Source organism: Peromyscus leucopus, chromosome 1, assembly GCF_004664715.2.
Source record: "Peromyscus leucopus breed LL Stock chromosome 1, UCI_PerLeu_2.1, whole genome shotgun sequence".
Lineage (NCBI taxonomy): Eukaryota > Metazoa > Chordata > Mammalia > Rodentia > Cricetidae > Peromyscus > Peromyscus leucopus.
The window spans coordinates 146,159,313-146,171,828 of record NC_051063.1 but is presented as its reverse complement, the minus strand read 5'-3'; the positions used below and the strand labels follow the sequence as shown (position 1 = coordinate 146,171,828).

General features: G+C 46.3%; 1 protein-coding gene and 1 pseudogene across 1 annotated transcript in view; one reads left to right on the top strand and one right to left on the bottom strand.

Moving 5' to 3' along the window:
* The window catches only part of Adamts17 (ADAM metallopeptidase with thrombospondin type 1 motif 17), a 338,353-nt gene that overhangs the window by 244,588 nt on the left and 81,249 nt on the right, over positions 1 to 12,516 (top strand). The window contains exon 16 of the mRNA XM_028872809.2: positions 5,597 to 5,677. Within this exon, the coding sequence (XP_028728642.1) occupies positions 5,597 to 5,677 (81 nt within the window). The remainder of the gene's footprint in view (positions 1 to 5,596; positions 5,678 to 12,516) is intronic.
* LOC114695506 lies at positions 1,187 to 4,502 on the bottom strand (annotated as a pseudogene).

The window sequence follows — 12,516 nt, the reverse complement described above, 5'->3', positions numbered from 1 at the left end:
GATAGAATTATCTATCCTCATGCCAATACCATATTGTTTTGATTAGTGCAGTTAGCTGAAATGTTTGGAAATCAGAGTGTGAGTTTTCCAATTTCATTTGAAATATTGTTTTGACTATCATGAATCCCTTGAATTTCCATATGAATCTCAAGATCAATTTGTTGTGTTTGGCAAAAACAAATCTTTGGGGGATTTTGATAGTTATTACCTTAAATCTACAAATCATTTGATATCTTCCCTTGTTGTAATTAAGTCTTGTGGTGCTGTGGATGGAACTCAGTGGTAGCCTGCTTTGCCTTCCTAGGGTGCACAAGGTCCTAGATCAAGTCCCAGCCCAGCCCAGCCCCACTCCATTCCCCAAAAGAAATCCTTCTGATCCATGAACATATCTTTTAATTACTTAGATCTTCCTTTGTATGTCTCAACAATTTGTTGTAGCCTTCAGTGTAGAAGACTTACAGATCTTGTCTTAAATTTATTCTGAAAATTTTTATTGCTTTTAGAAGGTACTTAAACAGTTTCTCAACTGTTCATAATGCAGCTGATTTTTATAGTTGATCTCATATTATCCAATAGTTACCTTAGTTTATCCTTGGGATTTGCTGTGCATATGATGTTAGCATTTGCAAATGGGCATAATCTTACATTTTTTTGCTCCTACCTTTGTCTTTCATGTATTTATATATTTACATGTTTATTTTTGCCCAATTGTCTAAAATCCTCCAATACACTGTTGAGTAAAAAAGGCAAGCAAGATATGCTTTTTAAAGTCTCTGATCCTAAGGGGAAAAAAATCATTCAGTATTTTGAAGTTAGTTATGCTGTGAGATTATTTGTAGATAACCTTTACCATGCTAAGGATACTCCCTTTTTATTCCTAGTATTCTCTTAGTTTCTATGGAGATAATCATGTAGATTTTATCTCTTATTAATATGGGTGATTACCTTGCTGTCCTGAGGTAAGCCATATTGAATCATAGTATACAGTTCTTTTTAGATGTTGCTCCACTGGGTTTGCTGATATCTTGTTGAAGTTTTATGCATATATTTTCCATGACATAGCACTATCTCTAACACTGGCTTTTTTTTTAATTATTTCAAGAAGTCTTTATTATTTTATTTATCAGAAAAGGCAACTGAGACATTTCTAAATTTATATATTTAATATAAAAATAATGACTTCTCCAAAATATATACTAAAAGTACAAAGTGTAGGATCAAAAAAAAAAAAAAAGAGGAAACTCATATTTCTGTCACCCAAAACAAGAGCTTGTAATCTCCTCCACCTGCACATAGCGCAAGTGTTCTATGCCAGGAAAGACCAGATCCGACAGCTACAGAACCAGTGAGGATGAGCTGAGAGTGTCCTAAATGATGAACTTGAAACTGACTTGCCATTTTGCCAGGATATCCAGTGGTTGCAAATAAGTTTTCGCTAATTGCAGACCAACTAAATAAGTGTGCTCCATCCATGTGAACAGGTCTTTTCTCTCAAGGATAACTGGACTGGGTGATAACCCAAATGATCCAATCATTTTCTGCAACAGCACCAACTTTGAAGGTGTTTTTCAAGCACCAGTGTGCTGACCTTAAGGTGTCTGTTCTGATTGAAGAGATGAAATTGCCTGTTGGGCCCTAGTTTATCATAAAACCAGATTGTTCCGGTCTTCTCTGCAACCATCAGCTTAAAAGTTTCCTCAGGGTGCCAGCACACACTCATTCCAGGAGAACGAAGAAGAAAATGAGGCGGCTGCTTCCCTTCCAAGCTCCAAATCTGGCAGGTGTGGTCATCACTTACACTTTCAATTTCATGGCCTTCCTTGGGATGGAACACCAAGTCATTAATGAAATCTGCATGACCCTCCAAAATCTTATATTCGTTTTTTTCTTGAAGATCCGAAGTAAGCAATCTAATCTTTGTATCAGTAACTGAAGTACAAAATGTGGCTACTGGAGACAGTGAATCAAGCCTGGTCTCTGAGCTCCAGGCTATGCCATCAACTCTATGATGAAATGTCCATAGTGTTTTGTACTGAATTCCTTCAATGTCTCTTTCTTCCTCCTAGATGTACACATGCCAATAACCACATAATTACTGCCACCATATGCAATTAGATTTCCTGAATCCCCACTCTCAAGGGATTAGATTCTACCACATGTACACAATCTTCACAATCCACAGTGTAGGTAGCGTGTCTTGTAGCATCTTGCTTGATCTTATATCTCAAAAACTGGAGCAGTTGCAAGAATCAAATAGCCTTCTATTGGCTGTCATGAAATAAAGGCAGGGAGGCAACCTGAGCATATCTCTGATGACTGTGGGCCAATGCTGCCTATTTTATACCTGTATAAATCTCCATCACCAAGGAAAGAGTTGCATCAACTACTTAACAATTTAAACAAAAACATGAAGCAGGACTATATACAGTAATGCATGTGACCTTTCAAACAGGTCATGTTTTTAAAATAGCAAATATTTATTAAAATATTGTAGTATCATATGATATTGAGTTACAATGCTACTCCCGACATTCATGCACAATGTGGACAAATACAAATATTACATATACTTATTTAAATATATTTGCAAGAACACATATAAGTTACCATATATCAAACAATAAAGGTCTTTCCAATCGGAGAGATAAATGGGATAACGTGTCCTTAAGATTCAACTGTTCATAAAAGTTCCACGGTCTATTATCTCATGTATTTTGTGTAAACTTAAAAAAATAGAAATTGTTTTATCATAAAAGTGATTTCACTGGTATGTGTAAACCAAAGTTGGTGCTGTTGCAGGAAATGATTGGATCATTTGGGCTATCACCCGGTCCAGTTATCCTCGAGAGAAAAGACCTGTTCACATGGATGGAGCACACTTATTTAGTTGGTCTGCAATTAGCGAAAACTTATTTGCAACCACTGGATATCCTGGCAAAATGGCAAGTCAGTTTGGGTTTACACATACCAGTGATTTATCATAAAAGTGATTTCACTGGTATGTGTAAACCCATACATGTATCTCATGTATTTTGTGTAAACTTAAAAAAATAGAAATTGTTTTATCATAAAAGTGATTTCACTGGTATGTGTAAACCCATGTTACACTTATAGTGTAAACAAATCACACTATAAGCCAGGGAAATTCCTGCTCCATACCTCACTGTCCTGTCCCTCACAGCTCACAGGCCTGCTGTGGTTATATTATATACAATGCATGTGATATATACATGTAAATAACCTTACCTTCACACACTGAATGCAGAATAATATATCTATTCCTGTTGTAATCAGCAAAAAAAAAAAAAAAAAAGAATAAAATGGATATCGTTTAGCATTCATAAGACTCTTTTCCATTGAAAAAGATTTGAGAACAGGGTGCTGTCATTTGTGAGGCAGGGAAGTTCTTTTTTTCCCCCCTAGAGATTGAACAGCTTGTGTCACGAAGAGACAGTGAAGCTAATCCGTTGTTTTTGTGTATCTGTTGAGATTGTGGTGGTGTTTTTCTTCCCAAAGATACAAGACCTCAGAGCCACCAAACAGTATTTATACTCTCTATGGTTTAGGCCAGTGCTTCTCAACCTTCCTAATGCTGCGACCCTTTAATACATTTCTTCTATGTTGTGATGACACCCAACTATAAAATTATTTTAGTTGCTATTTCATAACTGTAATTTTGCTACTGTTATGAATCATAATGTAAATATTTTGGAGATAGAGGTTTGCCAAAGGGGTTGTGACCCACAGGTTGAGAACCACTGGTTTAGATGAGGTGTGGATCTGTACCTTGCAAAATAATGTTCTTGTTACTTCATATACATGGTGCTTGCTTAACTTTACATGAATGTTTGTGCATTGCATGGCTGTATTTTAAATTCTCCTTGTACCTTACAAGAATGTATAGCATCAGATTAACAGAAAAGAATGTGTGTGTGTGTTTAAATGTACTAAGACATGTTGAAAAGCCTGATAAAATGTTAAAATATGTTTTTTTAAGTGTATAAGTCAAATTTTAGTTTTTAGTTTGATTAGGTTGCTTTAATTATTGAGCACTATTTTTATAATGAAAGAGCATCTGTATTGTGAGAAAATCAATCTGTAAATAACCCTCCAGATATTTTCTAGCCTTCATGTAGGTGACCTAGAAATCTGTAAGTGTGTTTTTAAATATAAGTCCCTCTAGTGTTTCAGTGATCACATTTGGGACACACAGCATCCTCACAGAGGCTGAGGAAAATACAGACCCCAGGCTCAAGCCTAGACGCAGGTGTAAATGATTACCAGTCTGCACTCCAGAATCCCAAAGTCACATCGGGCTGCTTACTGACATTGACATTCCCTGACTGGCTCCCTGACGGCCGCCAGGCATTTCCACCCTCAAGGGTTACTAACGACCCACTTCCAGGCACCATGAACAGCCGCAGCACGCACAGCTCCCACGCTACGTGGAAATAATCAAGGAAGCAGAAAAAAGCATATGCCATGACAGTGACAGAAATCATCGCCAGGGCAGAGGAGGCAGGAGGTGGTGTGCAGCAAGGGGAAATCGTGGTTTCGTTGTAGGGTGAATCTCTTTGCCTTTTGTTATGATCGTGTAAGGATGTTCAGAGGAAAGTCAAACTGTGACAGAGCATGGAGGAACCTCCAACAGATGTGTGGGGCCAGAGCACTCCTTATGTGTGCCCATGTTCATTCCAGGCAACCAGAACAAAGTGCCACTGGCCAGGTGGCAGAAACAATAGAACTGTGGGTTTTAGCCTGGAGACAGGCAGCCTGAGACGAAGGTGTGGGTGGGGTCGCTCTGGTCTCCTCTGGCTTTTCATGGTGGGCACTCTGGTGCTGTTTGGTGTGTGGAAGCGTCGCGGTAGTCTCCACCTTCGTGTTCTCAAGACGATTGCCTGTGCCATACCTGTATGCAAATCCCTCCTTCTTCAAAGGTATTTAGGGCTGGCGAGATGGCTCAGCAGATAAGGGTGCTTGCCGCCAAGCTTGATGACCTGAGTTTGATCCCTAGAACCCACGAGGTGGAAAGAGAGAACTGACATTCCTAAGTCTCCCCCGACATTATCTACACATGCAGTGTGACACTGGTACCTCCCCACACACAATAAAAAAAATAAGTAAATCTAATTTTAATAAAAAGGTATCGTGTCAGATTAAGGTCCTCCTGACTCCAATAGGACGTCATATTAGCCAAATACGTGTGCAACCCTCCTATTTCCAAATGACAGCACGCTCTAGCACACACAGGCACCTACATAGCTCTGCAGGGTTGGACTCCGTCCTGACTTGTAGTCATTGCCCTCTAGAGCGACTGGGTTCTGAGATTTAAAAATACATGTTCTAGAGAGGGAATCGCAACTCAACATGGAGTGAGTACCAGTGGCGTGTTCTAGAAACTGAATAGCCAAGAAATTGTAGACTTAGAAGAAAGAACTCAGTGTGAGTTGGTGTTTGCGCTCTCAGCCTGTGTCAGCCTGCAGTCCCTGAGCCCACCACAGGGGGGCGTGGCTGGGCAGTTTAGATGGGGGAGTCTGGAGGGGCCTCTGATCCAGGACGGAGGTGTGCTTCAGCTGTATGTCGTCTGTCACCACAGGTTACATCGAGGCTGCTGTCATTCCGGCCGGGGCCCGGAGGATCCGCGTGGTAGAAGACAAGCCTGCTCACAGTTTCCTGGGTAAAACAAAACTCATTCACGTGAACTTGCTGCTCTACTGATCTGATGACTAGGTTCTCCCCTTGTTGTATGTACGTGCACTCCTTATACACCTTGTCCCAGGTTAACCCTGGTGTTACCCCTACGCTCTCATTGTAATACTGTAAGTACTCAAAATGGACCAGACAGCACTTTTGGCAGCAAGATCCAAGGTACGTTTGGAGCAAGTGGGCAGGGTAGAGTCAATTAGAACCCTCGATTTTGGACAGGGTGGAGAATGAAAACGTGGAGGAATCCGTGAGGTGTTAGGGAAGTATGTTTCCCAAAATCACTGCTGAGGAGTCCGGTGCAGTTAGCCCAGACAGTGTAGGCCACGGCTCATCCTTCAGCAAGCCCCTGCAGGCTCTCTGGAGGAGCAACGGTGCTCAGCTGGATGGAAATACAGAGCAGTGCTGGCCTTCCCTAAGCTCTGGGTACCTAACGTCACAGTGACCGACTCGGCTGACTTCGAGCTCATACACCTATGAATCTCTACAGGGTTGGATTCTGTCCTGACAGGGGCTCATTGCCCCTATAGAGAGACTGACTCAGTGAAACATGCCCCCACCCCCAGCTAAAGGAGGCCCTGTGAGTGATTCCAGTCTTGCCATTAACCTCCAGCAAAGATCAGCCTGGTCCTGAGCAGCAGGGAGTCAGGGCGCTGCATTGAACTTGTGTTGTTTCCACAGGCCTCAGGAAGAACACAGACACTCCTCAGGGCTTCAGGGGCTGCTCTGCTCTTGGTTCACTCTAGAAAGAGATGCTGTCACCCATGTTCTTTGGTCAGTCTAAACCCCATGGTCCTTGTTTGGTTTAAATTTCCAACGAGACATGGCTGATCTCCTATTCATCCTGTGAGGCAAGGTGTCAGAGAGGGAGGTATAATTGCTCAGTATTTGAGGTAAATCAGAATTGCCCGTGAAACCTTTTAATTTGAACTTTTAACACTGATAGAAAAAGAAATTGTGTCTTAGACCACATTCCTACCTTTTCAGATTATACAAAAGTATCCGTGCCTTTCTTAGAGGTGGTCACAGCTTGAGTTAACTCTAATGAGAGAGACACAAAACGAATCTCTAGCAGATAAGTGTTAATCAGGAAAGTGGGGACCGTGGCACTATTGTGTAGAGCCTTAGATGATGACGATGGCACTAGTATAGAGCCTTCAGTGACGTGCCGTACTGGCTGAGGGGGAGACACCCCAAGGAACACTGCACATTGGCCTCTGTCCCAGCCAAGTCTACCACACTCTGTCCCCCTCCCCCACACAGAATGATGCTTATGAACAGCTAATGCTGTGATGCTAAAACAGGCTGTGTGCTGCTTCAGACAACTTTTCCAGAGTGGCAGCCTTTTCCTAAATTCCCGGAGACCCACCGCTTCCTGTGCACCTGAGGAAGCTGGGTCTACTTCCGCAGCGTTGGCTTTCGAAGTCTTGCCACTCAGTGTCTCCCCAACAGTTACCTTTCCCAACCAGCGCTCTAGGAATGTATCATTTCCCAGGGAGCCATGCTTCTGTTCCTAAGGGGGGCACTGAGGCTCCACAAGAGGCCAAGGTGCACTCTCACCCCTATCTTACCAACTTCTGAAGCCAGTGGTCTAAGAGCTGGCCCAGCTCTGAGTGCCCCACATCAGTTCTTCCGTAAGACCAGCAACAGGTACTCAGCAGGCAAAGTCCTTGGGCTCCCAAGAGGCCCCAGCACCCATCCTGCCTGGCCCGTCCCCAAATGTCTGAATGAAATGATAAGACTTTCTCCAGTTCTGCTCTTCTGTGGAGTGTAAACATGGCAGAGGATGATATCAGAATCAACAAATCCTCAATATCTAAGCCCTAGAATATAAAGGAACTCGTCGCTGGAACCCACATCAGGGTCGGGGGGGGGGGGGAGGTGGATGATACTGGGGACAGAGGGCTTGCTGTTAATTGGTCCTGTCAGCTCTACTGTGGAAGCCTAGACGCCACCTATGCAAAGGAGAGTAGTCATGCCCATGTTTGTGGTTCCCAGTTACTGGACAAGTGATGTCCTTTAGAGACCGGACCCCCCACATCCCAAAATACCACAGAGTATCATCGCTGTGCTAGATTCGCAGACAGCAAGCCGAAGCCCCCAGAAGCCTACTTGCATGCCCAGTTCCTCCCTCCATCTGAATTCACTGCAGCCTGCAGCCCCTCAGAATTGCCAGTGGAGTCCAGCTCCAGTTAGAGGTTGACGGATGGAGATGACATTTCATTGTGTGCACTGTGGAGAAGCTAATCTGTATCCCAAGAAGATTGATTTAAGTGTCTGAATGACTTGGCTCCCAGAAGCAGCGCTGTGCCTCCATGGGATCTTGGAACCTGCCTCGGTCCCCTTATCTTACCCCAAATTCATAATCCCAGGATTTCAGGCCCTGGCACATGGACGGGAGCAAGCCTGAAGGTGGTCCACGCTCGCTCGTTATGTTTCTAGAGTCCGCTCCAACAGGCCGTGTTTCCACTCAGGGCTGGGAGCTTTGGAAGTCAACCCAGTGCAATTCTGAATTACTCTCACATTTGCTGGGAGCAGTTCCTGAAGAATTTCACCCCCGCCTACCTTCAGCCCACGCTGGCTGGCTTTCTGCTCCAAACCACCTGGAACAGGAAATGCCTCCACAGTTTGTATCCATGGCTAAGAACAGTGCTGGCTGGACTCCTGGTGGAAAAGAAAAGGAAAAAAAAACTGAGCCAGTGCCAGGAGCAGAAGTAGGTTGACTGTGGGTCAGGTCTTCCAGTTGACTCCAGGAGAGGAAAACTGCAAAGAACCCGCTGGTCTTCTACACTCTTCTGAGCCAGGAGAGAACAAGCAGGCCGGCGGAGAGCCTGCCTCCACAAGGCCAGCTCTGACAAGGAATGCCCCCCCACCCCTTGCTCCGGGGAATACTTACTGTCTTCTCTTATGGTGCCTAAAAGTCCTAAGATGGTGGGAAAATATCCACCCAGAGAAGTGTGCGAGCTGAAAGTGGCTGGATGGTCAGCATGTGACTTTATTATACTCTGGGCTGTGCAGAGATCTTGTTCTGCCCTGGTGGTCAAATAAAGGTGCATCTGTCCCTGGGGTACTCTGCAAAAAGTCTGCCCAACAATTGAAAGTCCATAAAACGTGCACCCTTGTTTTTGGATTGTGGTTGAAAACATCCAGCCTCTGGCCCAGGCAGAAGCTGCTAGAGGGATCTCCTCAATAAACCAGAACCTCGGACCTCTCCGATGAAATCAGCCACTGCGGGAATCCGTCCCATTCCTCTGTTTGGAACGGTTATTGCCTGTGCATCCGAGCGTGTATGATCTCTTGGGTCACCTTGTTGAGTCTTTGCAGAGTCCCCAACTCCTAGTGTTGACTGCAGACTGATTTGCTTCTTGACATGCTTACAAAGTGGGTTTGATGTCTGGAGCTGGGTGTGCTGTATACCCAGGCCTCAGGCTGAGCTCCTGCTCAGAGCAGCGACCCTTTCCCCAAACCCTGCTCAGGCCCACTCACAGAAGGGAGGAGAGCAGCTCCTGCTACAACCTAAGGGGACAAGAGGTGACAGTCCCACCAAGTCGCTGGCTCACGAGACTCCACACAGAAGCTACCTGCTCACTCTCAGACATGACCTTGGTGTCCCAATAGACCCCGAGACTGAAGTTTCATCCTTTTGAAAGGCATGCCAAGTGCTAAGTTCTGATTTTTACTTTCTGTGTGGAACAGAGGAACTTAGAAAGCTTGTGTCTTGCCTGGGGACTCCCACCCAAGTCAAAGGGGTTAGACGCTGTCCCCATGCCTGCAGAAGCTCTTATTTCAAATTCTGCCTACACTGGGAAATCACAGCAGGAAGTATGCACAGCTCTGTTCTGAGGCCCCAGTTCGATGAGCAGAGGGCTCTGCACCTGGGGCCTCGTCAGCCTCACCTCCATCCTCCCAATCACAGCCACTGCTTCTACCGTGGCTCCCCTGGGACTCGGCAGCTCACTGTAGTCACCGCCCCCAACCCTAAACGTGCCTTTTCTCTTGTCTAGACGTTCTCCCCAACCCTTCCCTCCCAGATGTTGGACTTTGGGCATGGGCCGGGGAGATTTTGAGTTCATAATTCAGTAAGTTACCTAACCATCTTACAAAGGTGTGCACACAAAGCTGGGGGAAAAGACCACCTGTACACAAAGGTGTGCACACAAAGCCGGGGGAAAGAGGCACCGGTACACAAAGGTGTGCACACAAAGCTGGGGGAAAAGACCACCTGTACACAAAGGTGTGCACACAAAGCCTGGGGTGGGGGATGGAGACCACCTGGGCAGGTACTGCAGGATGGGAGGGAGCAGTAGCCCAGCAGCGTGTGCCCGGCCCGCCACATCTCTGCACTGCAGAGCTTGTGTTTGTAAAGAGCTGAGGTGACCCTGAGGAACCCCTGCGAGTAGTTTTTTTCCTCTGTCTGTGGGGCCCTCGCCATGACTGGTGATTTTAGAGGCTGGGCTCCTAATGACATGGGTGACAAACAAATCTAGGCCCTAGTCACTGGGCTTCTGGGCTTCAGCTTCAGGTGCTGCTGAATCTCGGAGTTTCAAATGAGGTGACAGGAAACAGTGTCTGCTTCTATCAACACTCCTGGGGGGCTCTTCCCGTGTGCTGCCAGATCAGGTCTATGTCCATTATTGGACAATGCCTGGGAAGAAAAGAAGTACATCTCTCTTAAGGCAAAAGGTAGCCAAAGCCCAGAACTGGACATAGTCCCATATGACTAGAGGGAAAACGTTCTCAAGAGAAGCTGGCTGGAGGCAGGGGTTGGTGGGGGGGATTCCTTGAAGATGGAGAAACAGAAATAGGTTAGATGCAAATATGTTAGACAGTCAAGATGGCCACCTTGCATCTAGACTCCCAGCCCTAGCCTTGAGCTGGGAGGGGAGGCCAGTGGGGGAATGCCGAAGGTCAGCGCATGTGGGACTTGCTGAGAAGAGCGAGCTGCCACCCAGATTCTCTGGCCTGTGTGACACGTGGGTTCCAGCAAGGGCGTAGGCATGGCTGGGGGTGGCATGTGGCTCATCTCACTGACTCCTGCAAGTGCTCCAGAGACCTCTCCCCCCGCCACAGTGACCATCTCCGTCCACCTCCTTCCTGACACTGCCCTCCACCTCGGACCCCATTTCCTTAGCCAGACCTGTGGGAAAGGAGAGTGTCACCTTCTACTTGCTCCCCGCCTTCCTGCCGAAGGAGATCATCTTAACTGCAGCCTCCAAGGGTCAGGAGCCAGGGCCGCACCTCCAGGTGTGCCGTGCACTCCCAGAAGTTTCTTCTTTCCTGGCTGCCATGGATAAAGGCATAGGGTCTTTCTTCCAGGAAGCCGTCTCGTCGCCTGTCTGTGTCACCCCCACTTACACACCCAAGTCTCCAGTGTGCCTCTGTCTCGGAGCAGATGAAGCTGTGTCATGTCACTCTGCTGTCTGTCTGTCTGTCTGTCTGTCTGTCCCCAGACTGTGAGTTCCCTGAGAACAGTAGCACTCTGTCCTAAGGCCCCTGCCAGAAAATTCTCAGAATAGGAGAGAGACAGGCAGAGGCAACCCTGCTGTTCCATGGGCATCCTCAACTCATTCTTTGTTAGGGGATTCCAGCCCCTCATTTTTCTGTTCTGGAACTTTCCACCAGCCTACAATGATTCCTCAAATCAAGTAGATGTGATGTGCAAGAAGTGACTTCCCAAACTTCCAGTGAAGCTGAAAGACAGCGCATACGTCTAACCCCTTCAGCTAAGAGGATACGCCAAGTGTGAGACTTGGTCTGTTGGGCTCAGGTCTCGTTGCTACAACTTTATAGCTGAGTGTCATTGGGCAAGTTCCTTAACCCCTCTGTGCTTCCTTTTTTTTCATCTGACATGTGAAGAACGTATTTCCAAGAGTCATTGGGAAGGTTAAGGGTAAGAGTGCATTGCATGAAGGGGTACTTCCTAAATAGCAGTTTGCAGGAGCTGATGATGGAAGAGAAAAACTGGGGGTCCTGTGATCTCACCTCCTTTTCAGTAGCCAGAAAGTCTCCAGCAAAATAGACCTGTTCCAGGTAACAGAGTGTTCCCTTCCCTTCCCCCTCCCTGGAGTCTGGGAACCTTTAGTTCCTATATGCAGCCTTCCTGGGGTATGCTCCTCACCAGTACGTCTCCATGTTAGACAGTACCCTACCTGTTCCCCTGGGTAACAACAGTCAAAACGCCCCAAGCTTGCTCCCCCACTGTATTTGCTGGGGCTGTAGCATCACACAGACCAGAGAGCCGGAGGCTGGACCTACCCCGGATCCAGCAGCCACCTGTCTGAGCAGACCTCAGCTTCGAACCCAGCATGGCTGACAGATTAAGCTCCCAGACACCCCTGTGAGTCTCCGTATCCAAAATCGGTGGTTAGTGGGTTGTTTGATCTCTGCAGGCAGATAATAGGACATGGCGGGGTCTCGGAAATTATTGGCTGTAAACTGGGGCTCCAAAGTGAGATGGAGAAGTCGGGTGTTAGGGCTCCAGTGGTGGACAGGAGTGCATCAGAGTTTCATTTTGCAGAATGACCTTAAGACTTAATGTCACTTTGAGTCATCAAGTGCCAGACTAGATCCTGGTTTGTTGTTTGGGTTTGTTCGTATTGTGCAGTGGTTTTCTCTAAATAGCAACAATAACAAAAGCAAAGGGCGTCAGAATTCTACCAGAGGGTTCTCCCAGGCAAGAAGGCGGTAAGACCCTAACTGTACTGTGGGAGGTAGCAGCGCATGGATGCCCTTACCCCCATAAGCTGTGCCTCAGAGATGCGAGTAAGAGTGTGGGGTCTCGAATGCCCAGAGCTCAGCCCTTACCCCTCCTGG